Source organism: Chenopodium album, chromosome 9 (assembly GCF_948465745.1).
Source record: "Chenopodium album chromosome 9, dcCheAlbu1.1, whole genome shotgun sequence".
Classification (NCBI taxonomy): Eukaryota; Viridiplantae; Streptophyta; class Magnoliopsida; order Caryophyllales; family Amaranthaceae; genus Chenopodium; species Chenopodium album.
Window position 1 is genome coordinate 68,489,506 of NC_137842.1, and position 26,799 is coordinate 68,516,304.

Below are 26,799 nucleotides of genomic sequence, written 5' to 3' on the forward strand. Positions count from 1 at the left end.
CAGCTCCCTTAAACCTTCTCTCTACTCCATTGTCCTCTCTCAAGAGCTAAAGTCAAGGTAAGCAAACCTTCTAATCAAAACTCAAGAGTGGGAAAACTAAGATGAGTTCGGAGCAAGATCAACTTCACATAGTTTTCCTCCCTTTTATGGCTCCTGGCCATATGATCCCATTTATGGACATGGCTAGGTTATTCGCAACTCGGAAAATCAAATCTACCATTGTTACCACACCTGATAATGTAAACTATTTCGCAGAAACCATCCAAATACATACCCAAAAAGATGGCCTTGAAATCGAACTCCTTACAATAAAATTTCCGTATGATGAAGCAGGACTCCCAAAAGGGTGTGAGAATGCAGATTCTCTAACCTCAACAGACATGTTTAGGCGTTTCTTCAAGGCCATCGACCTTCTTCAACAACCTTTCACAAACCTCCTTCAAAAATGCCAACCCAATTGTTTGGTAGCTGATCATTTCATCCATTGGGCTAATTCCGTGGCTATTGAGTTTGGAATTCCATGTTTAATGTTCCATGGAAGTAGTTACTTTTCTCAATGCATCACTTACAACTTACTTCAATACGAATCACACAAGAATCTTTTGTATGATTCAGACACTTTTGTTGTTCCTGGTGATCTTCCTCATAAAATAAAATTTACAAAATCAGAATTGTCCCCTTACGACAAAAAAGAAGGTCCGATTTTCCTACTAGAACTGATGGATAAAATAAGAGCCGCGATGAAAGCTTGTAATGGAGTGATAATGAACAGCTATTATGAGTTAGAACCTGGTTATGCTGACTACTATGCAAGGGTTATGGGGATGAAACATTGGCATATTGGACCGTTTTCACTTTACTTCAACAGAAGAGAAGACAATGAAGCATTTCATAGAGGGAAAAATTCTTCAATGGATATAAATGAATGTACGAGGTGGCTTGATGAGAAAGATCCTGATTCAGTGATTTATGTTTGTCTTGGGAGTATGTCGAATTTATCAGATGCTCAGTTACATGAGATAGCAATATCTCTTGAGGCCCTTGGTCAAAATTTTATCCTAGTTGTAAGGAGCAAGGATAACAAGGAGTGGGTCCCACAAGGGTTCGCGGCAAGGATAGAGGGTCGAGGTTTGATCATAAGAGGTTGGGCCCCACAACAGATTATTCTTGATCATCGTGGCGTGAGTGGGTTTGTGACTCATTGTGGTTGGAACTCAATACTAGAAGGGGTGGTATCAGGCGTACCTATGGTTACCTGGCCGTTTCATGCTGAACAATTTTATAATGAGAAACTGGTCACGGATGTGTTAAAGATAGGTGTTCCGGTGGGCGCGAAAAAATGGGTACCAAGGACGGGAAGCCACAATATCACCATTGGTAATAAAGAGATCTTGAATGCAATGGCAAAAATATTAATTGGTGAAGAAGCTCAAGACATGAGAAAGAGGGCTAAGGAGTGCAAAGAGATGGCAAGGTTGGCTATTTCTGAAGGAGGCTCATCCTACTCTCATTTAAGTGCCTTAATTGAAGAATTGAAAGCACACAAGAGTTAGATCTAATGATCTAAGTCCTTGATAATAAAATGGTTATTGTACCAAGTTGTTGCTTCCTTTACGTTAATCATTTTTTCTGCATTTAGATAGAGAATGTCTAAAACACGTTCATGATCAAATGGAGAAAAGAAGGTAAGCATCGAAATTGTCTTTTGGGGTGATCATGAACAGCAGGTAGTCCAATCCCATTTCTAGAACCTCCATACCTCAGCATTTTGACTGCGCAGGCCATGGAGCATGATGGCATTTACAACACCTTATCATAAGCATTGATATGCAACGGTGAAGGTTTTCATACCGCCTCAATACACAAGAAAACAAGATTAACAAGTAAAAAGTGCAAACAATATTTAAGGTTGTATCTACCATCTATAATTCTATATCTCAAAACATTTTTATGCTACTCGTATAGTCGAAGTGATGTACAAGAATTTCTTAAGTTCTTTTGTGTATAGGTAAGTTTATGGACCAATACTCATTTCTAATTTAAAATGCATTAACACTCCAATAATTAGGAAATTTATGGACCAATAGTCATTTGTAAATTAAAATGCATTAACACTCCAACAATTACAAATTTACAATGATAACAAAAACACTGAAATGATATTGAACCATATATAAATACTCAGTCCAAGATTAGCTTAGATTTTCTGGTCAAATTTCGCTAACCTTGACTGATTAATTAACTTGCTATGTGCTAAATTTGCAACCCACAAGAAACTGTTCAGTAGTAAAAAAAAACACAACTGTAGTCCAGTAGCAAACACACAAGTACAAACCAGACACCTAAACCATAAAACCACACAGGCTGAGTGGACCATAGCACTCTCCAGCCCAGAGCGCAGCATACTCCCAACCCTAATAACATTGCGACACAACAACAAATCCGTCAGATGCATATTAGACTTATTGGACTCGCATCCTAACACGAACACTAGATCTTTGAAGGAATTAACTTAGTGCAACAAAACTCATAAACTCTTCATCCGTTTCAAGAGCGTTCATAGTTAGAGGCACAAGGCAAACCTCTAGATCAACGCTCCCTTCCCCTTCACTTCCTTGACTAGCAGCCACTCTTCCATCAACTTTGTTTCCCTTTCCAGCACGAATAGCCACGGGTCTCCCCATTCCAAATTCATTCCCAAACAAATTGAACCTATGCGACCCGACAATTTTCACATGATTAGGCCCAAAGAATGTGGAATCATTAGCAAGTTGGCCTATAGATGGAGCCTCACAATACTTCCTAATAGATTCATTAATTGCTTGATCATCCATGTTTTTTATACTTGCATGAAGCAACAATGAACCCCAGCCCAAGTCACTGTTTAAGAGCTCCCCAACTTTGCAACTGGCCTTAATCCAGGAGAAATAATTCCCAAAGTATTCTTGCGGAAGTGGGGGAATCAAACGAGGCCTCAAGTTCACGGTTAGAGAACAGTTAGTCTCCATTTCAGGATCTAGTTTTCGAGCTCGGGTAATAGCCCTCCAAATAAGCCCCGACATCGCTTGGAAAGTAGAAATTTCATTTTTATGGGTTCCTCCATGATGTATGTTGTTGTTTGCTCTGGCTTTGAGCCTTGACATTGACACTCTTGAAAAGTGAAATATTTTTTCTCTAATGGGGACAGGATTTTTCCAGGCCAAAAATTTAGATGGTTCAACATATGGTAGCTTAAGAAATGGGCCATATCCATCAGGAAAGAAGGGCTTAAAGATTGGTTTCCTAGAGATGGTAGCATAGGTTAGTTCTTCCCCATTCTGCAGTTTGTTACCAACAGAGTTGAAAATCTCTGACAAGGTGGTGATATAATGTATAAGGGACGTGCCATCCCCTACTGAATGGCTAATGGAAAATCCGATGAATAGCCCATCTACAAGCTCTGTAACCTACACAATGTTCACATGTTATAGCAATGTTACTCATGTACTCTATATATATACTAGTACCATAGGATTGACAAAAGGCGAGAATATAGAGCATAAAAAATTCAAAAACTACTTCATGATTTCACTCATAAATCTTTTAAGTACATCATGATTGGAAAACCCTTTTTAACCACTTTTATACTCGTACTTAATTTCAAATTGGAAAACCCTTTTTATGTACTTTTTTAACACATAACTATAAGTAGAACACAAGGATCATAATTTCCATAGAAAGAAAAGGTAGGAATAGGTTGTAATAGAGACAAAGTATAAGGTATATAAGAAAGCATATGCTTCCCATTCCCCAAACAATACCTCAATAATTAATGTAAAAATATCTCCATGTATTCATTTTTTTTTTTAAATAGATCTCTATGTATACATTTTTATTTTTTAAATAGATCTATATATACAAAGGTAGACCGAAATTGACTTGGTTGAAAGGAGTTAGAAACAATATGAAGTATATGGATTTGCATGAGTATGAAGCATTGGATCGCAAGGGATAGAGAATGAAGATTTATGTAGATGACTACACGGAATAATCAAATTTGGTTCATGTGGCCGACTCCACTTATGCGATTAAGGCTTTGATTGATTGATTGATTGATTCTATGTGTACATAATTGCCTTGGAATTATATGAAAAATGTGGCTATTGTAACAGCAGAAATCAAAAAGGGTAAGAAAGAGAAGCAAATGGGTTTTATACTTATGTGTAAGAAAAATTAGGAGATACATAAAGTATAAATAACACTAAAAAAAATTTGTAATTACGGTTTGTTCAAGTGTAAGGTAGAAAAGAGAGTGTTGATTGTTGAATGTAGGATAAGTTGTCAAAACACACTAATAATCTAAGATGAGTGAGTGAGGAATTGTAACCAAATTAAGGAACAAATAGAAATAGATAACAGAACTGGAGGGAGTGAGCACTATTCATTTGACAAGAAGATTAACTAATATTAGTGAGTCAAGCAATTCGTAAAATTTGTATACAATAAGGTGCGTCAACCGTCAATGGCCATAATTAACTGTATGTAGTAGTAACAGTAGTCATAATAATTTACCTGGAGTGATGATAGAGCATTAGTGTGGCCATCATAATTAACTGCCTTATCACCGAGATTAAAAAAAGATCTGAAAATGGGATGAACGTCAGTGCAGGAGAGAATGTCAGATACAGTAGAGTCTAGGGAAGCATGGATGAATCTAGCACCAAGGCTGTTGACACAATCAAGGAAGATGCAACAAGCATGTTCATCTGGGAAAGTTTGGGTCGCAAAGCGGCCAGCTAGTGGGTAGAAATGGAGGAGAGAAAGAGAAAGGGAGAGTTTAAGTTTCTGCAGAAAAACCTCAGTTTGAAAACCTGCATTGTAAGGTTTGGTATACATGAGACCTTTTTGCATGTGATCATAGCATAGCATGTCAAGGTCCATAGGGCTTAAGTGGTAAGGTTTCTTTAAGGCTTCACTAACAATCTCGGGATCTGGATGGATGAAGCATTCTGAGATGAAGTTCACTTCTGCCTCTTTCACCATGTTTTATTTTTTTTTTTTCTTTTTTATTATTTGTGGTTTGGAGCTTAACTAATGCTCTCTTATTTTGTCTCTTTGGTTTGCAAGTTCAAATAATGTTCATGACTTCATATTTATAGGATGGACGATGCTTTATCATTAGCCTACTGAATATAAACCAACATGGAGAATAGTTCTCAAGCATGGGTGTAACCGTGTAAAGCATTTGTTGGACGGGTCACAAGGATTGGTTTGGGTTAATAACGGGCTGTACCAAACTAGGGCCACCATTTATGAGCAAGGAAGAAAAATGGAGGAGAGAAAGTAAGCACATGTCAATACTCCCTCTGTTTCTTAAGTTCTGATCATTTCTTATTTTTTTACGGGAAATAAGAAATTAAGAGTCTTCCTATGCAAAGAGTAAAATTAAAGCACGTGAGGGTGAAATTTATTGCTTTAATTTTTAAAAAATCAGAAAATGAAAAGTTTTTGAAGAAGTGATTATTATAAAAGTTAAAATTGAGTGAACCTACCAAATAAAAAAAAAACATGACATTATTTCCCAAAAAAGTAAGTGGAACCTACCAAATAAAAAAAAAACATGACATTATTTCCCAATATAATTGGAGTTAGTTGAGAGTGTTTAGTCAAGAATCCTCATGAATCATGATTAGTGTTTTCATGAATCATGTTAGATTATATCAAAATTTCTTTAACGTAAGATGAAGGATGTCATAATACAATTATCATACTTTTTCCGTTCTTCTATTGTTACACCATAGAGGTTGAGCACACTTTTTTTGATAGTAGCAAAAAAAAAAAAAAAGAAGGGGGTAAAATACAAAATAATTCATATGATATAAACCCTAACTAAATAATCAAGTGTTAAAAGTAAAGGTACATATGGTATTTGCAATGTGAATAGAGATATTTTGTTTCCTAAAATGGATATAGTGCAATATATATGAAATTTCTTTAAAAGACAAATGGTGCAATAATTAAAAAATAGAGAGAGTATATGTCTTCATTGTCAACAATATTGGTAAATGAGCATGCACTTGGTTTGTACAAGTATATATTTTGGTAGTTTGTGATGAATACATATTTCCACTATTACAAATCAACAAGTCGGGCTTAGGTTAGGTTTCGGGGTGTGGAAAAAAAAAAAAAAAAAACTCAAACAATGTAAAAACATAATATCATCACAAAATACTGATAAATGGGTCGAATTGGGTTAAGTTTGAACCCGCGTCGGGTCAGGACTTGACAAGTCTATCTCTTAGACATTAAGTACGTATTATATTAACCAGGCCATAAGATTAGTGTAATCTCCAACAAGCTCAGGGATATCAGAAGTTTGATGAAAAGAAGAGGGAGGATAGACAAAATATAAAAGTATGGAAGATAGATGAAAATAACCCCATAAGATTAGTGTAATCTCCAACAAGCTCAGGGATATCAGAAGTTTGATGAAAAGAAGAGGAGGATAGATAAAATATAAAAGTATGGAAGATAGATGAAAATAACAGGGAAGATAAAGACAAATTACTAGCCTTACTAGGTCCTCCGCCACTCCGATCCGCACAAAAGAATACAAGTATTCACTACTGCCCAAGTCCCCAACAAAATCTCAATAAATCAATCATTACAGGAAAAATATCTCCAGCATAATTGCCTCAAAGTTACAATCAAGATAGTACTACACCGCTTCACGTCCCCACCCACCCACATACAAACATCAATACATCATACATGAGAATTCTCAGGTGTTCTGGACTCACCAATTTCAAAATTTAACCAAGGCTTTTGTTTTTTTTGTTTCACTTACCGACTCCTTTTTATTTTTTTTTTGGTGAAACTTACCGACTCCTTTAAATGGCTTCAAATAGACATTCTAATTAGTAATCCATAATAGACTCTCGAGGAAGTGCAAAAAAAAAAACAGTAAATATATAAAAGAATTATAATAGTAGTAAAAATAATTTCAGAACAAGGGTGTTGTGTTGTTTGTGGTTGCTTGCATAATTAAAGCCACTTAGCCCCTAGTGATAGGGGAAGGGAAGGCGTCGTGCTTGCGGTGAAGCTTGCCAAAAGGCTTGGGTGATCTACTTTTGACTTTGATAATGTGCTTGAAGACATCCTCTCTCTTAGTAGCAAGTTTAATTTATTTTCTTGGTCTCACGTAAAACGTGACGGCAATAACGTTGCCCACCATCTTGCTAAGCTTAAGCCAATTGGAGTTGAGCAAGTCTAGGTTAACCATTGTTTTAGCGAGGTTTCTACCTATGTACTCTCGGACACTTCTTCCCTTGATTAATATATTGCTCGGCGTTTTATCTCCCAAAAAAAAAAAAACACACTTAACAGGAAATGGATAGACAATTTTCAACTTTTACTTTATCCCTTTTTTGTCAAGGAGATACTATAATTTTAGCCCGACTTGGCCTATTTGTTTCTTAGGTCTTTATATCTCTAACAAATGAAAAGGAGGAGACCCCCATTTATCTCCTAGATAAACAAAATTGGTAAATCCCATGGCAAATTGGTAAATAAATGCATATGGAATTGTGTAAGTTATATAAAATAATATTAAATCTGAAAATAAAAAGGAAAAAGTTAAAAAAAATGAAAGACCCACTAACTTAACAGTGTAAACCTTTTGAAGGCATGCCGTTATTAGTGTGAAGCCATGGAAGAGCTCGAAGAGGAAGAAGATGACGCCATTCCCCCCAACCTTAACCTTTCCTCTCCAAAATCCATCACAGCCACCACCGTCAAAGAGTCTCGTGTTCCACCGCCAACAATTCCGCCACAAACTAACTCCGTGACGCCGCTTCGCGGCTGTAGCCCGGCCGGCCGAACAAATAAAAACCCTAATAGCAAAGTGTGTAAAGTAGGGCCATACAAACCCTTTAGGGAAAGCATCACCTAACTGCCGCTTTGCGGCTAAATCGGGCAGCCATTCCGCCATAAAAACATAAGAAAATGTAGATGAGGAGAGAGAAGAAAAACAAACCCCATAACCACCATATCTACCATCACCACCGTGCATCACCAATGATTGTTCACAGAATTTGCTGACGAAAATTACATTTTGAAGATTTTTCCAGAAACAATTGTTTACCAAAGTGACAAACAGTATTTGACGGAGTTGAATTTTCAGTTAATGTCAAATTTACATAAATAACCCAACTTTTACTGCATTTTTACGAAAGTACCCTGGGATATACTTATCATGTTTATCTAGGAGATAAACTTGAATTTCCTCAAATGAAAAGAACTTTGTAAAAATGGAAGGTGTATACAACAGGGTGTATGGGTGTGACCATCATAATTAACTGAACTTACTGAAGACCTATTGTAATCAGAGAGTAAAAAGTTACCTACCTAAGATCAAATAAGGATCACCAAGATCAAATAAGGACCATCATAAAGCATTGGTGTGGCTATCATAATTTACTGCCTTGTCACCAAGATCAAATAAGGATCAGTCAAGTGATCAACAGGGTGGGCCGTGGACATTAGTGCAAGAGAGAATATAAAATACAGTAGTTTGTAGAGAAACATGGATGAATCTAGCACCAAGACTGTTAACGCAAAAAGGAAGATCCAGCGAGCATGTTCATCACTTAATCTGGGAAAGTTTGGTTGGCAAAGTGACCAACTAGTGGGTAGAGATGGAAGGAGTGACCAACTCAATTTGCATATTTCAATTTATTTTGCGCAAAAAATGTTCTAAGTTTTGGGGGTCATAATGATCATAAAGGATTAAACATTGAAGTTGGAATCAGAAAGAAAAAAAAATAATAATAAGAGGAAGTCCCTAAACTGATACTACGTATTTTATTTAACGGGATGTTATAGTAGAAAATAAGCCAAAATTACAACGGTACCGTGTGGAATAAAAACAAAAATTGGGTACCAAAAGTACAATGGTACCAAATGGAAAATCCCATAATCAGATATTCCAATATGAACTAAGTAGATTATGAATCAAGCCCTATGATTTCAAAAGGCCAAATGCAAACAAAGCATTTTACTTTCCAAGTAAGAAAGGCGAACTTTAAGATCATAACATGCCAAAGAGTTTAACATATCCCAAAAAATGGCTTTGGAACAAGGTTAGCTTCATATAGTTTTTCTTCCCTTCATGGCTCCAAGTTATATGATCCGAGCTAGGAAGTCAAGGACATGGCTATCCTATTCATCAATCACGGACTTGAATCGGGAATAATAACCACACCAGCCAACATCGTTTTCTTTTTAAAAGAACTACCAAAAAACCAGCATCAAAATCAACCTCCTTAAAAAGAAATGCCCTTCCTTAGAAACAGGGCTCCATGCTACCCGAAGGATATAACAATGCAGATTCTATCATATCAACAGATATAATACTCAAAATACTTAAAGCTCAGACCACCTTCAGCACCCAATTGAAGACTTAATGATAAGCTTCCACCCCACGTGTTTAGTAGCTGATCACAATCAATCAATCAATCAATCAATCAAAGCCTTAATCCCAAAAGTGGGGTCGGCTAACATGAACCAAATTTGATTATTCCGTGTAGTCATCAACATAAATCTTTCTCCTCCATCCCTTACGATCCAAAACTTCATCCTCACGTAAATCCATGCACTTCATATCCTTCCTCACTCCTTCCAACCAAGTCATCTTTGGTCTCCCTCTTCCTCGTTTAATCCCTCCATGGTCCCACTCTTCCACTCTTCGCACCGGTGCACCCTCGGGTCTCCGTCTTACATGTCCAAACCAACGCAGACGATTTTCCCTTAATTTATCTACAATGCCCGCCACACCTACTTGGAAGATGTGGAAGTTGCTACTTTTCTCAATGAGTGCATCATGGACAGTATACTTCACTGCAAACTCCACAAGAAGTTTTTCTTCAGATCAAATATTTTCATTGTTTATATTTCTAGTAATCTACCTCACAATAACAAGTTAGAAAAGTCAGAACTATCTGCAAGGGATCAGCTCTGAGGTTCGCTTCACATATGCAAGGAGAAGGCCCAAAATTAAACAGAAAAATGCTTGATGAGCTGAGCTGGAAGTTTGTTATGAAATCAGTTTTGGGGAAAGGGCATAGTAGTATTTCTGAAATAAGTTTGTTATTTGGTTGTTACTTAGATTCCCTGTATTAGCTGTTTACTTGGGTTTGTTAGCTTAATTTTGTATTAAATAGAGCTAATGGGTTAGGGAGAAGGCATCCAGAAAATATTGTTGAAGTTTGTTTTGGAGAGATCCTTCCTCTCAAAAGAAGGCCTTGTATCGTGAACTACTCTGATTTGCAATACACATATCCCTTGGCTGCTATCTCTCTCTCTCTCTCTCTCTCTCTCTCTCTCTCTCTCTCTCTAGCCTGCTTGAAACTCTCTGTTCTAACTAATTCCCATCTGCAGGCCCGTAGAAGGCCATGTGCAAGGTATTATTATTAAAGGGCCCCCAATTTAAAGGGCCCAATTTTTTTCCAATTATTATTTTAAAAAAAAAAATAAAAAAAAAAAAATAAAATAAAAAAAAAAAAAAAAAAAAAAAAACCTAAATCTTGTTTTTATCGTCAGAAGACAGCAAAGAGGAAGGAGAAGCAACACTACAACATTCACGCATTCAACTTTCCCAATTCCCATAATCGCATTCAATCAATTCAACCTTCCATATTAATTTCTCCATGTTTCCAAATTCCTCCCTAATTACATCAATCATGGAAAATTGTATTGCATATTTTCCCATACAAGGAATTTCAACGGAAAAAATAAATAAACTCAGTCAAGAAATCAATTTCAATCTTCCGAATTTCTTGTTATCAAATGGTAATTATTTTCCCATATATATGGGTTATCTTCCATTCAAACATCTTCATCTATCTATTCCCAATTGATACAATTATACTTTATACAAAATCAAAAACGAATTAAAGGGTTGAAGCAATTTTTTTTTTCTTTTTGAGGGGAACGAATTGAAGCAATCGATTTTAGGTAAATTTTTATTTTTGTTTTTAATTATTTCTGGGTTTGATAATTTCAATTGAAGCAATTTTTATTTCTTTTTTTTTTTTTTTCGGCCCTGCTTTGAATGCTTCGTGTCTTATGGTAAATTTTTTATTTTTGTTTTTAATTAATTTTGGGTTTGATAATTTCAATTGATGAATTGAAGCAATTTTTATTTCTTTTTTTTTTTCGGCCCTGCTCGTGTTGCAACAAAGACATTAAGTGAGAATTTGTTCTATCTTTTATGTAGAGCTTAACTAAAATTTTGCTCAACATGTTTTAACTATTATGTTCATCTTCTTTCTGTGATAATTCGTGAACTCGTGAAGCAATCTTCATTGTTATTTTTGATTTTTTTTTTTTAATGTCAATTGAAGCAATTTTTAATTTTTGATTTTTGTTTATACTCTTCTGTAGTTCAGCATAATGCTAATAATATCTGGAAATTCTAGAGTCTAGACTATTGCACGCTATTAATCTAATTAGTTGTATCGTACAAATGTACAATTAATCTAACATCCTACAAATACATACTGTGGTAGTTTAGATGAATGGCATTCAAAATAGAACCAATGCACAGCTAATCAATCATAAAACAAATTCAATCAATAATTATATACGAATGAATGAATGAATTAAAATTATACAATCATCTGACATCAAAATCAAAGAAATGGATGCTCTAAGATTCGTAAACATATATAGCAGATTTGATTGATATACAGCAGATGGGAGAATAGTTCTGTATCTAACAATTTTATTTTTTGAAGGTCCAAATTGGTCGTATTCTTTTGAACAAAGATTGAGAATCAACGTTATCGAGTAATTTGCCAATTCGTCCAATTGATTGAAATAAAGCTTCTGCTTTCCAGGTTTTTTCAATCCATATATATGATACTGTAATTTTTTTTTGGAAAAATTAGAAATAATAATCCCAACTTTCATCAATTTTGCTACAATAATCCCAACTTTGGTTTATTCTGAAATAATCCGAACTTTGGGGGTTCCTCTTTTTCTTCAATCCCTAACCGGTCAACAAAAGTCAATGACCTATTATATCAGGTCACTTGACACGTGTCAAGCTCTGATTGGTCCAAAAAATAATAAAAAAAAACAACAAAAAAATTAAAAAAAAATTAAAAAAAAATGAAAAAAAAAAACCCAAAAATCACTAAACCACCCGGCACCTCCCCTTCCCCCACCAGCCCACCACCCTAACCACCACCCCATTGCCATCCTGCCGCCACTTACTCGCCGGCCAGCCCTACAAAACAACCCATCGCATTTCCGTCTTCCTCCATCCCCGTAAAACCCCTCATTCCCCACGAAACCACCACTCCAATACCACGAAACCACCACTCCAAACCCCCGAATCCACCGATGAAAACCCTTCCCACGGCCAAAATCCCCAAATCGTTCCTCCAACCACCTCGAAACCCTAAGCAGCTGGGGTTTTCGACGGTTGCGAGGAGTTTTGAAGGGGTTTTGGCAGTGGGACAAGTGGTTTTAAGCGATTTTCGAGTGGAAGGAGGTTGGGGGTTTCGATTAAGGGTAGTTGGAAAACGGGAAAAGGAGGACCGACGAGTGGGGAGGGGGAAACTTGTGCAGGGGGAGGGGAACAAGCGGCGCAAGGGGAGGGGTAAGGGGCAACAGCCGCCGCCCTTTGGTGTTAGGTTGGTGGTTTTTAGGGGGTTTGGCTGGTGGTGGGGATTATGGGGTTTGGTGTTTTTTTTGTTTAAGCCAATTCACTCGTGACACATGTCACTTTTAAAAAAAAAAATTTAAGATTAACCCATTAAACCGGTCACCGGTTTTTGGGATTGAAGAAAAAGAACAACCCCCAAAGTTCGGATTATTCCAGAATAAACCAAAGTTGGGATTATTGTAGCAAAGTTGATGAAAGTTGGGATTATTATTTCTAATTTTTCCATTTTTTTTTTTTTTGAGATTTTGAGATTATGCCTCCTAGAAAGTACTTCCTCCGTTCTGTTAATATTGCAACAAGGAGGAAATTACGCATCCCGAAACACCTTTTATATGCTAAATATCTATAATTGTGTAAGAGTAAAAATTATAAAAAGTTGATATTGTGAAAGTATTTTATGAGACGAATCCAACAAGATCCCACTTGACTATATTTTGCTTAACGTATAACTCATATTATATGGTCAAACAAGAGTGATGAATAGTGCAAAAAGTCCATTGTTGCAATATTAATAGAACGGAGGAAGTATGAATCTGAATCTCAAAAGCGTAACAAAAAGAGAAAATTAGAAGTGTTAATTAATTCTCAATGATAAATTCGTTATGAAAGAACCTCAAGTTCCTCTTGTTGAGCCCGTTGATGATGTCCCTATTGAGAATAATAATGTTGATGTTGATGATATTAATAATGTTAATGTTGATCTTGTTAGTGATATGCCTATTGCGAAGAATGTTGATGATGTGGATAATATTTTTGATGATGTGCCTAGTGTTAATTGCAATGTTCACGATGTGCCTATTGAGAATGATAATAATGCTGAAAATATTGATGATATGCCTAATGATAATGTTGATCACCGTGAAACTAGTTATGTGCCTAATATATATTATCCTAGAGTTTGGGATGGTCTTGATTCTAAAATGATTGATTTATTAGTGAAAAATGGTCCTAAAAGAGATAATTCTATTGTGAAAGGTCCTAAAGATAAATCTTCTAGACGATTTACGGCTAACTTGTATACTAGAGTTTTATCAAACGGTGAGAAATGTGATAGGGATTGGCTTGTTTATTCCAAAGAGCTTGATAGAGTCTATTGTTTTTGCTATATAATATTTTAAAAAGGGATGGGAAGAGGACAATTGACAAATGAAGGAATTTCAGATTGGGGGCATGTAGGCTTTAGACTTAAAGAGCATGAGACAAGCATAGATCATGTTAAGAATATGACTACTTGGTATGAGTTGCGTCTTAGGTTTCAAAAGAATTAAACTATTGATAAGACGATTCAAATGCTAATTGAAAAAGAAAAAGACCATTGGAAGAAAGTAATGCAAAGAATTATTTCAATCATCAAATTTCTTGCCAAACATAATCTAGCCTTTCGCGGTTCAAATGGGAAACTATACCAAAAAAGTAATGGTAATTTTTTGGGCTTGATTGAAATGTTGGCCGAGTTTGACCCAATCATTCAAGAACATGTCAACCATATTACTAATAATGATATTCACTTTCATTATTTAGGTCATACAATTCAAAACGAGTTAATACTTTTGCTTGGTTCTGCAATAAAAAATGAAATCATTAGAAAGATAAAGCAAGCAAAATATTTCTCGGTAATTCTTGATTGTACTCCCGATGTTAGCCATCAAGAGCAAATGTCATTGATATTAAGATATGTGAATGTCTCTAATTGTAATGTTTGCAGTGAGGAATCTTTCTTAGGATTTTTGAATGTAAATGATACAACTGGCCAAGGGCTTTTTGATGTTTTACAAAATGAATTGAAAAATCTTGATCTTGATATAATGGATGTGCAAGGACAAGGCTATGATAATGGATCTAATATGAAAGGAAAACATCAAGGAGTTCAAAAGAAATTTTTGGATTTAAATTCTAATGCTTTTTATACTCCTTGTGGTTGTCATAGTTTAAACTTGACATTATGTGATATGGCTAACACATGTAGTAAAGCTAGAGACTTTTTTGGAGTCATTCAACGTATATATACAATTTTTACGGCTTCTACTAAGAGATGGCAAATCTTGAAAGACAATGTAAAAGGACTAACTGTTAAGTCTTTGTCATCTACTCGTTGGGAAAGTCGTGTTGAAAGTGTTAAGGCTATTAGATTTCAAATGTCAGATATACGAGAAGCTTTACTTCAAGTAGCCGATAGCAATGATAAGGATTACAATATAAAGAGTGAAGCTAAATCCTTAGCAAATAATGAGCTTGGTGATTTTGAGTTTTTAATTGCAATAGTAATTTGGTATGAAATACTATTTGCAATTAATTTAGTAAGCAAGCTATTACAATCAAAGGATATGCTTATTGATGTGGCTATTAAAAAAATAAGAGGGTTGATTTCTTTTTTTGAGGGGTATAGAGAAACTGGTTTTTATGATGCTTTGAGTAAGGCTAAGGAAATAGCTATTGAAATGGATATTGATCCTATATTTCCCCAAAAGCATGAAATTAAAAATAAAAAACATTTTGATGAGAATCCAAGCACTTCATCAAATGCTCCTCTATCTCCAAAAGAATCATTTAGAGTTGATTACTTTCTTTATATTGTTGATCAAGCTATTAGTTCTCTTTATAAAAGATTTGAGCAATTTGAGGAATATGAAAATATTTTTGGTTTCTTATTCACTCCTCAAAGGATGAAGTCATTGGATGATTTAAGTTTGAAATCCTCTTGTTTGAATTTTGAAAATGCACTTATGTCTAATGAAAAATCAGATATTGATGGGAATGAATTATTTGTGGAGTTGAAGTTGCTTACAGAAATTTTGCACAATGACATAAAAGGACCTTTTGATATTTTGATATTTTTGAATGATGTGGGTTGTTTTTCTAATGCTACTATTGCATATAGAATTTTGTTGATTATTCCTGTGACAGTTAAGGAGTTTTTCAAAGTTAAAGCTATTGAAGTCATATCTTCGTTCTACGATGCTATAAGAAAGACTTAATGGATTGGCGATGATAGCAATTGAGAATGATCTTCTAGAGAAAGTGGTATATGAAAACTTGATTGATGATTTTGCCTCAAAGAGCGTTAGAAGAATATCACTTTTCAAATAAATAGAAGTTAATATAGCTTAAGTTGATATGAGCCTTGAGTTGTATTTAGTTACTGTTATCAACATGAATAAAATATCCGAATTTAATTTTGCGTAATTGAATATGTCATTGTTATATGAAAGCATTTTTATTTTGCAATGTATATAGGAAAATTGTGCATTGCCAAAATTATAGATTAAAAAAATGTATAATTTTAACATTATTAAGGGCCCCTTTTTCGATTTGGAACAGGGCCCACAAACAAAAAAAAGATCCAAAATTCCTAAATGCACCCAAAAAAAAAAAATGTAAACATCTTATGGGGTGATGATGAACAGCTTGTATGAGTTAGAACAAGCTTATGTTGAATTTACTATGAAAAGGTGATGGAGATAACAGATAATACATAGGCATATCGAATAGAGCAAATCATAGTCCTTGATTGATGCAAGTAACTCTTGACTATAATAGATGGCTTAATGAGAAAGAAATTGATTCAGTGATCTATATGCAATGCACCCACCACCAGCTACCTTAGTGTACGGCAGGGGACAGATTCAGAAACAACAGAGGCAATAGAATAGCAGCAACGGTCCACTGTTTAGCAGGCTGTGTTAGTTAGAGTTTTACTATGGGTAAATTAGCTACGGGACAAGCTGTAGTAAAATAGCAATTAAGGCCTTTGTCCATTTGTGTAGTACTTGTAATAGTTTAAATAGAGGAGGGCAGTAGCTAGAGAAATTAGACAGAAAGTATTGTTTTTAGAGAGTCCTTGGAGAGTGATGGCCTAAAGCCATTGTCGATTGTACGAAAGCTTCAAGCTTTTTCTATCCAAATCAACCTTCCGTCCATTTAATTTAATTACTTCACGCTAGTCCGTTGCACTATACTTGCTTTGGAAGTATGACAAACACACCAGAAGATCAACTAAATGAGTTAGCAATGGCACTTTGACGCTTTGGATCAGAAGTCAGAATTTCATCAAAGTTGAGAAGCAGGGAATCTTAGATGGAATTGAATAAAAATATCAAATATTGAAGAAAAAAGTTTGATAATAAGAGGTTCCCCAACTCCGCCAATGGGTTTTCCGCTGCCAGTCACAAGCGTGAATAAAGTAGGAGGGTTATGGTAGGGAGTGACACCTAGTGTAAAACTTTGTCACATCGCTTGACATGAGTCTCTTGAGAGTAGTACTAGGATGGGAGGATGGGTGACCTCCTGAGAAGTCCTCATGTTGGTTCATGTAGCCGACCCCACTAATGGAACTTAAAGAATCATTAATTATTAATCAAAATGTACAGATGGGTTATTCACTCATTGTAGGTGGAATTCAATAATAGAAATTGCAATCTTCCCGTGATTATTAGAGCCAAAAATCACTTCCTCCTACTTCATAGAAATTTTTACTTCCTATAAATGTCAATGTCAACCCAACAACCACAAACATTATATGTACGGATGTACCTTATAACTCCTTCTAATACAAACGTCACCATAATGCCCCCAAAAAGTGGATAACTATATATACCACCATCGGCCCATTGATTCGAGAGCATGATGATCAATATAACAAGACAATAAGGCCTATATATACCATATGGTTCTCTAAAACTAAAATTATCGGACCATCTACCAGCTTGATGTGTATCACTTGTATAATGTCCAATATGGTCATGGAATAAGGTATGTTAATTTGTATAACTTGTAATCATATCTTTACAAAAACTTCATGGAAAAGATTCTAAGTGATAATGAGTTAATGACCACAGATGAATGCACATCTAAAAGCTACAAATCCTGGCAGCGTAATGATTGGTATGATGGTATTTAGGTATGATGAGTGGTACTTGTAGCTTCACGAGATGATTAGGAAGTCTAAGTGGCAGGCCAATTTCTTACTGCTTGATGCCACTTGGCAATACAGGCTTGCCACCCCTAGTGTTTCTAAGATTTTTGATAGTGTAACATATCATCCCAGATTCAGTGGAGCCAGCCGAAAACAACTCTTCAAGGGCCCTATATAAGTTCTTTTACTTACACCTAAGCACACTTAGATCATGTTTGGTAAGAGTATTTTAGGGTTGAAAACGGATTCAATTAAACCATTACCGTTACCAAGTGTTTGGTTTGAAGGCTTGGGTACAATTACCATTACCTAAGGGTAATGGTTTCCACCCATTTGTTACCTCTCTAAAAGCTAATGTAACAATTCCTTACCATCCTCAAACAAAAATAAAGAGAGTTAGGCTTAAGTGATTCCTTTCCGTGTTTAAACCAAAGAAATGAAAAAGTAACGGATAAATGATTCCTTTTCTTCTCCTTATTTGTTCCCTTTCCACCGAATTTCCAATATTCATACCAAACGCCCCCTTAGTGTGAGCTTGAGTGTGGACTTGAGAGTTGAGAAGCCTGACTATTGGCCTCGATGTGTTTTATCTGAGACCATAAGGCTTAGGTGAGCGCATCATACACTCAGGGGACTGACATTAGCTATATTATCAGCTAGAGCAGCCAATGTAACCATTGAAAGAGCATTATCATTAAAAAAAATATGATGTAAATGATTGCCTGATCACTCCCTAAGACTGTGCTTCCAAACAACAAGACAAGTAAGAACCTGCAATCCTACACTCTGCACCTCTTCAACTTCTGCTGCTTTCATCCGTTGTACTAATTAGCGACTCGACCACCAAACAGAATCACGTCTTAGGAGTAATGCAATGAGTGAAGCATAGTATCGACTATCATACAATAACTCCTCACTTGCACCTTCCACAAAAGATTGATCCTATCCTAATTAACCAAAATAGCCTATAGTTTGTATCAAGTCCCGATCTATCCTCGTTAAACACAAATTGTTAAGTTTCACCAATGCACACAAACTGTTCGATAAAATGCTTCACAGACAACAAGGTCAAAAAGTGCCTCAAATTAGATCAATTCTTCATCCAATTCATCAAACAACACAATTCAATTATATCTATATCTTCAATCATCCACAAATTCTAAAAATAAAATATAAAAAACTAAGGCAAAAATCAAAGTAACTAACCTTTTTCGCACTTCAACGATACGAGCGTTTCATAATAGGCTTGAATTTGAGAGCTAAGACTATCGCCGTTGACTTTGAGGCTCAATCCAACGGCAGATGACCATTGGCTTCCGTTGCATGAACCGCCTTGAACCGGAGGTTTCCGGTCGAAAGCAAACAACAGTTGAAACTGATTGGACCGGTGTTTGATTGCGGTGGTGTAAAATGGTAGCTGATACTTTGGTGGCCGTAAAACTCGACGGTATACTGTGATTGGAAATTGACATTTCTAGGGCTCCAGTGATGGTTGGTGGAAAAAAGAATGAATCAGAGATAGATATAGGGCAGGAAAGGGGGAGGAGTATATAAAGGATTAAAGGTTTCGCGGAGTAGTTGAAACTGTGTTCTACTCATAGAGTCATAGTTAAGGTCCGGGCAACTAAAGATGGGCACGGGCTGTGTTGGGTAGGTTTCATATCGTGTTAGCATATCTCGTGTTTAAATGGGTGAACTTTTTAAGAGACTAGTCGTTGGAGCACGCGCGTGCTCCCTCAACGGCAAGATAAGTATGTTCGTGAAATTGTTCCTTTTTTGAGGTCTTCGTGATTTTGTTTAGGTTAAGTAATTATAGAGGCGTTTTAATTTATAAGTTGTTAGAAGGGGTAGTGATAAAGCTTGTAAGATAAGTAAAATTCGTAGTTGTGTTCGGTTATTGTAATATTAGTGGTTGTATTCGGGTTTTGTAATAGCAAGGATACAAGAATTTGTAAGCACTAACAAGGAATAGTGATAAAGTTTCTATGGAGATATATGTATGGAAAAACAATTGTTATAAGTGAAGTTATTTAGAATTTGTTAGAATTTAATGATTTTTAAAAAAGTATACTATTGCTTTAGTTATTATTTCAGAACATAATATGGTTTATTGAGTACCTAAATAATATCGAAGAGCTTTATTTTAAAATAATTGTGATAATAAGGATTAGTAATAAGGAAATGCAATATTAGAGGTTAAAGTTATGTAAAATGGATTAAATGTAAAATATATAAAAGAATTGTATACATGTTTGTTAGACTATTTAAAGTAGAAAATTTTCGAGTGGTTCTTCTATTGAAAATTATAATTGTTAGAGTTTGTAACTGATACAGTACATTTAAAGGGTTGTTTAGTGAACTCTGGTTCTTGCAAAAAACTTGTTCTTGATACCCCTCATGTATAGCTTTTCTTGGAGTACCAGAGGACCTTTCAATTGGTGGATAATCTAGGACCTCCAAATAAAAATAAATAAATAAATAAATATAAATACATAAAATATAAAAAATTAGATGCTATGACTGGGGTGTGCAAAAGTGTGTGTTTTTATACTTCTCTTTTTTTGGGTGGGGGGGGAATGGGTCAGAAATCTGAAGGCTACTTTCTTCTTGTTATCTCTTTACACCATGCTCTTTAATGGAAGGAACAAAATAGCATAAAAACATAGTTGCCTAAGCTCGTCCTGAAATGATTAAAACAGGACAACAATAAAATATGCAAAAACCCGAGATCAAGTAAAAAATGACTGATAATGAAGTACAAAACCTGAACCAGCAACAACAAAAAAATTATAAATTTTGTCCTCGATTGTTCAATAAAAAATTACTAAGCTCTTCAGAGACAAAGTACACAATAAAGAAGTTTAGCACTTCATAGTGTTTTTACATCTACCAGCAGTCCACCAGGTACTGAAAATCATATTCATGTTCCATGGTCAGGACCTTTGTCCCGGATAAAAATACAGTTCAAAGATTACAAATATATATTTCATATATACTTGTATAGTTGTATAGAAATGGAAAACATATAGACGCATAGTTCAAAGGTCAACAACAAAGTCTTAATCTTAATGTACTTGGCATTAACTTGCAAGTGCAAATCCACCAACTCTACAAAATTTTAGCTTAGTTTAAGAGCATAACAGCAGTCATAATATAGTATCTTAATAACTGCAAGAGATACACTCATAAGCTTTTTGCCAACTATCAGCATCTACAATATGATGACTGATGAGATGAAATAATGCAGACTGACATTTAAGATAAGAGTTCCCAATGAATGAACCAGCCTCCATGTTCTACCCATGAAAGCAAGACAAAGCCTGTTGTAAACAAAAAAAAAGAGATAGTAAGCACGGAAAAAGATCAGGCATTACTTACTTTTCATTTTGATCAGAGAAACTTTGATTTCTAGTGTATGCCAATAGATCGAGTTGTACCAATATTTGAAAAGTCACTTCAAATGGTTACATTATCAAGACTTATTTTACTGTGGTGGACTGGTGGTGGTGGTGGTGGTGGTGGAGGGGTATGTGTAGAAAGGGAGGGATGCCCTAGATTCCTAAACATCATCATCCATGGATTAGAAGCCAATATAAAGACCTTTACTTTAGCAAAAGAAATTTCAGGATCATCAGTTTACATGTTGACATTCACTGGTAATTACTCTTTCTAAAGTGACAAAGCATGTCAATTATGTACCAACAAGTAGCAACTCAAAACTTACCAATGTAGAACACTTAACTTATAATGAGGTAAGCAGATAAGAGAAAAAGGCTCAAACCTATCACACGCTTCTGGTAGTGAAGGCTCAACATTACAGGGAAGACCAAAGACAACCCAGACTAGTTGCAAAGCCAAATCAAAAAGATCAAAACTTTATCATCCAAGAAAACAATTATAATCAAAAGTAGTTTATAATCCAAGAAGCATAAAAATCAAAAGTTCAAAACTTTATCACCCAAAAAGCATATAATATAATAAAAAAATCAAAACTTTATCAGCTGATAAACTTATAATCATTCAATTTAACCAAAAGTCAAAACTTTATCATATAGAAAACTTATAATCATTCAATTCAATCCAAAAAATGAAGTGGGGTACCTCAGGAGAGAGACGCTTGCAGTGACCACACTAAGGAGCGTGGAAATCAACGTAGACATAATCAAAAGAAGAAATGGTTTAACCAAAGTTTTTTGCAAAAACCATCTTAGTTCACTAAACATCCCTTTAAATTTACTGCTTTTCTTTTCCATTATTATTAATGATTATAAGTTTTCTATATGATAAAGTTTTGATTTTTTGGCTTTATTCAAACAATTAGAACACGAGAGTGAAAGAAAAGAGAATCAAACCTGGAGATCAGAGAATCATCAAATAACCTCTCAAGCTTCTTCAATGGAGTGGAAAGTCCAGGAGTTGCTTCAGTGGAGGGTAGGAGAAACCTCAGAAGAGAAAGGAGAGAGAGAATTGTACCTAGAGATCAACAATTCAACTACGAATCAAACAATTCAACCCAAAAGAACGATAAGTCACTCAAATTCAACCCAAAAAACGAAAACCAAAAACCAGAAACAAAACGATCAAATAAACCCTAAAATAATCAAAAACCAATTGAACAAATAAAGACAAAAAAACGAAAACAAATCGATCAAATAAACCCCAAAACAATCGAAAGCCAATCGACCAAATTAAGTAAAAAAATCGAAAACAAATCGATCAAATAAACCCCAAAATAATCAAAAACCAATCGACCAAATAAAGCCAAAAAATCAAAAACAAATCGATCAAATAAACCCCAATAAAAACAAAGTGATTTTGCTGAAATACACCCACAAAGATTCAACCAAAAAAATTCGAATACACATTGAACATATCGAAAACAACAGGAACATATATGCAAAAATCCACGACAATCAAACCCGAAAATTTGAAACTAAATCAAGAGAGAGAAACTAGATCGAACCTGATAAATGTGACGATCGGAAAGTCATCTTCCACAACCTCGGACGCTGAGAAGAATCGAAGCCCCATCGTCGAAAGCGATGATCGGTGGTCTTGAGTTGCTGAATTTTTCTCTCTCTATGTTTCTCTCTCCTTGCTTAATCAAATGCTCTGACCCTTTCCTTCTGAGATGAAAACAGAGAGAGGGAAGTCGGTCTAGAAGCAAGGGGCCCACTCTCAATTACAACTATCACAAAAGGCAATTGATTAAGCAAGGGAAATTCATTAATTATAAGGGCATCTATGTAATAGCACCAGAAATTACTATTCATAAGCTACAGTATTTAGTTTTGCATTTTTATAATGGTTATGGATTGTTTAGTAAGCCCCTCTCTCTCTCTCTTATTCTCTCCCGACCCTTCTCACTTTCCCAACTCATCTCTCTCTTTATCACTCTTATCTCATTTCTCTTTTCTATTCATCCTTGCTTTCTTCACCTTCTTGTTCCTTTTTTCTCCAACCTATCCACTCTTCTAGTATAGCTCAAAGGGTTTAGTAAGCCTCCCTCTCTCTCTTATTCTCTCCCGACCCTTCTCCTTTTCCCGATTCATTCCCCTCTTTATCACTCTATCTCTCTCGATCTCCCTGCCCCTCATTCTCTTATTTGCTCTATTTCTTTCTCTTCTGACCCTTATCTCTCTCTCTCTCTCTCCTCCTGGCTCATCTCTCTTTCTTTCACCCTTAAAAGCTTAATGTACAGCTATTGGAAAAAAAACAGAGCATAATGTACAACCAATTAACAATTTAACATGCAACAACTTCCACTCCAAATTATCCAGAACAAAACAAATTGAATATATTCATAGACTATACATGTATCCAAAAGAACATATTAACACAACCAGTTTGACAAGAATCAAACCAAGCTATATAGAGCACACGATCAGAAGATAATTTACAAAGAATATAGAATTCTGGGCCTAGAAAATTCCCGACATAAAAAATGAATCTCAAAATGTGTAAAAGAACAAGCTAAAAAGCTACAAAGCTCAATATTATTACTCCGTACTACATTTCGGTGAACTTTTTTGAAGCACACATTTTGTTTTGCCTGAAGAACAAGATAAAGAAAAGCAACCTGTTGCATTTGAAGTCATGATTGTCGTCGCTATATGCTTGATGCAATGAGCTGCAGTTGCTACCTTAGAGTATAAACCTGAAAGAGTCAGACCAGAACTTCAATTAACCAAAACCAAATATTTTAGTTGAAAAGGAATTCTTGATATCACACTTGTAGTGTCATCATATAACTTCTGCCACAAAGTTAACACAGAATAGTATGTTACAAGCTTAGATCAATACTGAGATAGTTTTCTTGTTTTTGCAAGCATACCTCATTGTTTTATCTGTTAACAAACATGTATTGATCCCTAATCAAAAGCATACAGTGTAATGATAGTATAATACAAGATTTTAAGCTCATAATTACATAAACTACAGACGAAATTATACGGATCGTTGAGCACTCTACTTATAATTTATAATAAAGTAATACATGGTTGTCCATTTTGGATCAAGAGTGTGTTATAAAGATTTAATCATTGAAGATAATTCAAAACAATTAGTTCAATTTTGAAATCATACAATCTTTTAATAAAAAAATATTAGAGTATTCTTTTTTTTAAATGAAAATTTACCGAAAAGCAACAGCTCCAAGATGGTAACGCGAGGATTCTTGACTCCTCTGCTTGACAGAGCAAATTATCTAGCAACCTTCATTAAGAAAATAATCACTTAGACATTTAATCAAAAAAAATAAATAAGGCCCCTAACTTTAGAATGCTGAGAAATCAAATCTCTATTTTTTACATATACAATAATCCTTATGACTTAAGCAAATTATCAATTAGTCATTATCCAAATAGTCATTTATCAAAATTGGCCACATTTTAACTTTATAACTAATGTGTAAATAAATGGAAGAAGGAAAGAAAAAATAAATAAGAGAATCCCAAGCATTCATTTTAGCACCCCAACCAACTCAACACAACACCACCACACAGGCATCAAATGAGCAATAACAGCCCGCTGCGATAGAACCATGGTAGCAGACCACAGTAAATTCCAGAAGGCATAACTCCTAGCACACAACTCCAAATCGATAAATTCTTGAGCCTAGATTGAATAACTTTTCAAGATCTAAAACATTGATGAAGGGACTATGAGCTAAAAACAACTTCAGGTCGATGATTTTTGGACGAACAGAACAACAGTAACAGGACAACACCAGAATAACAGCGGCAACAACGTTAAACAACAGCTACCCGCTATAGTCACTCACAACAACAATCATCATGATACTTGCACAGAAGATAAATAAAGCAGAAATTCTCCAAGCTCATAAAATTAAGGTTCAATACTAAGACTAACTCAATTGCATCAACTTTAAATAGAAATCATATATAATAAGCCTTGAAAATTAAACATGTATATGTTTTTAAAATTATTATAATAGCATGCAATTAGAACAACTATACTTGAAATAAAAATAATTCCTAAGCATAGCTAGAAACCAACACTGAGAAATACACAAAAAAAAAAAAAAAAAAAAAATGTAATACCCACAAAATAATTCCTAAGCAAATAATTTATGCTGGATAAGTGTTAATCAATTGCTTCCATACTCAAATTAAATTCAACTCTGCCAATGCCATTAACAAAATTTTAGCATAATTAATCCATAATTCCTTAATACATAACCCATAATTCCTTAATCAATAACCCATAATTAACCAAAAAATTCTTTAAACAAATAAACAGATAAATCAAGTACCAATTACTGATTTTGGGTATCTATGTAAATGGCACCAATAGCTTGTGAAAATTACTGATTTTGAGTACCTACTCGAAGGAGGCCTTTGTTGTTGGGAAGGGAGCCGTAAATGGGGGCGGAACTGATTATTGGTTTCACTGATTATTTTTCCGTCCATTGAAGCCGAGGAAGTTATTTTTCACGCACAAATTACCATTACCTGAACCTGTAATACGAAGGAGAAAAAAAAAAACCCTGATGAAATCATCAATCTCCCAAATCCTTACTAATTAAAACAACAAAAAGGCAGAAAATAAAAAAAATAAAAACAAAAATCTAGATTATAGAAAAGGGTAAGAATCAAATGCGGGAAAAACCCTGAAATAAACAAAAATTAAATCAGTCAAATAAAAGGAAAAAATCCAATAGAAGAGATGAACACCAGAAATAAACAAAATTAAATCATAATTTTTTTGGTTTTGTACCTCAGAAACTGCTCCAATGGAGGAGATAGAGAGTAAGAGCAGGGAGAGGAGAAACGGGAAGAGAGAAATATAGTGAGAGGAGAAGAAGGAAGAAGACTTAAGAGTTAAGAGAGAGAAAGAAGACAACTGACTGAGACAACTGCCAAAAGCCAGACCACCAAAGAAGCAGAAACAATAAAGGGTAAAATTGGCAATTCATTGAATTCAAGGGCGCATAAGTAATAGCACCAACAATTACTATTCATAAGCTACAGTAGCTACTTTTGCACTTTTATAATGGTTATTATTATGGATACGTAGTAGTTTTGTTGTGTTAGGCTCGTACCAATTTTTTATAAACAGAATCCATGCATAACTTGCCCCTGCATGTTGTATTGTGTCAACAGGCCACCTAAATTTTTTTGGAATACATCAATTAAACATAAGTGAATTAAACAGCTAGCTAGCTTGCCATATTCATAATGGTTTCGTGTCAAGTCGAGCCATTTCGTGCTAGTGGCCCATTCCCATCTCTAATAAGAAAGTGTATAGTCTAAATTTTTGAAAAATTGATACAGTAGTTGCTTCAAATATAGAAATGGTAATTGCCTAACTAAACATTTCTTCTTCTTTTTTCTTCAAAATAGTGTTCAATTTCTTTTGTCCTTATGTTAATGAAATGGTGAAACTCAAGTTTTTAGAAATTCATTTTCAAAAACGCATGAACATACTCTTGGGTACAATTTGACAGTAGCAATTATCTAGTGATCAACGTTTGTACTAGGCTCAAAATTCCAATATGAGATGTGTTTATCATCGTTAAGCCATTTGGTTACAAGCTTACAAGTATCAAGAGTATGTGATATCAATGATTGCATATAGATGTAGCTAATATGCTTTCTAAATTTCTTTATTAAGTACAAGTTCTTAAATCATTTGTAAGCACCTAAAATTAGGTATT

At 34.9% G+C, this 26,799-nt stretch overlaps 2 protein-coding genes, 1 long non-coding RNA gene and 1 pseudogene across 3 annotated transcripts; 2 read left to right on the plus strand and 2 right to left on the minus strand.

The window, feature by feature from the left end:
* On the plus strand, positions 1 to 1,672 carry LOC145560332 (scopoletin glucosyltransferase-like). The gene has a single exon (XM_081621589.1). The coding sequence runs from the start codon at positions 102 to 104 to the stop codon at positions 1,551 to 1,553; it is 1,452 nt and encodes a 483-aa protein (XP_081477715.1). The 5' UTR covers positions 1 to 101; the 3' UTR covers positions 1,554 to 1,672.
* Positions 1,673 to 2,086: 414 nt separating this feature from the next.
* LOC145558060 (putative acetyltransferase At3g50280) lies at positions 2,087 to 5,022 on the minus strand. Its single transcript, XM_081619211.1, has 2 exons — positions 4,552 to 5,022; positions 2,087 to 3,446 (listed from the first exon to the last, which is right to left on the minus strand). The coding sequence occupies exons 1-2, from the start codon at positions 5,020 to 5,022 to the stop codon at positions 2,508 to 2,510; spliced, it is 1,410 nt and encodes a 469-aa protein (XP_081475337.1). The 3' UTR covers positions 2,087 to 2,507.
* An 8,771-nt stretch (positions 5,023 to 13,793) lies between these two features.
* LOC145558061 (uncharacterized) lies at positions 13,794 to 15,684 on the plus strand (annotated as a pseudogene).
* A 4,974-nt stretch (positions 15,685 to 20,658) lies between these two features.
* Positions 20,659 to 22,757, minus strand: LOC145560333 (uncharacterized). Its single transcript, XR_014093129.1, has 3 exons — positions 22,585 to 22,757; positions 21,974 to 22,094; positions 20,659 to 20,941 (listed from the first exon to the last, which is right to left on the minus strand). It is a non-coding gene; the product is annotated as an uncharacterized LOC145560333 (long non-coding RNA).
* Between the last annotated feature and the right edge of the window lie 4,042 nt (positions 22,758 to 26,799).

Excerpts from the sequence above, each read along its gene's own strand:
- LOC145560332 (XM_081621589.1), top strand. The coding sequence starts at position 102 with ATGAGTTCGGAGCAAGATCAACTTCACATAGTTTTCCTCCCTTTTATG.
- LOC145558060 (XM_081619211.1), bottom strand. The coding sequence starts at position 5,022 with ATGGTGAAAGAGGCAGAAGTGAACTTCATCTCAGAATGCTTCATCCAT. Across the intron at positions 3,447-4,551 it reads ATGCTCTATCATCACTCCAG|GTTACAGAGCTTGTAGATGG; the intron begins GTAAATTATTAT and ends AACATTGTGTAG.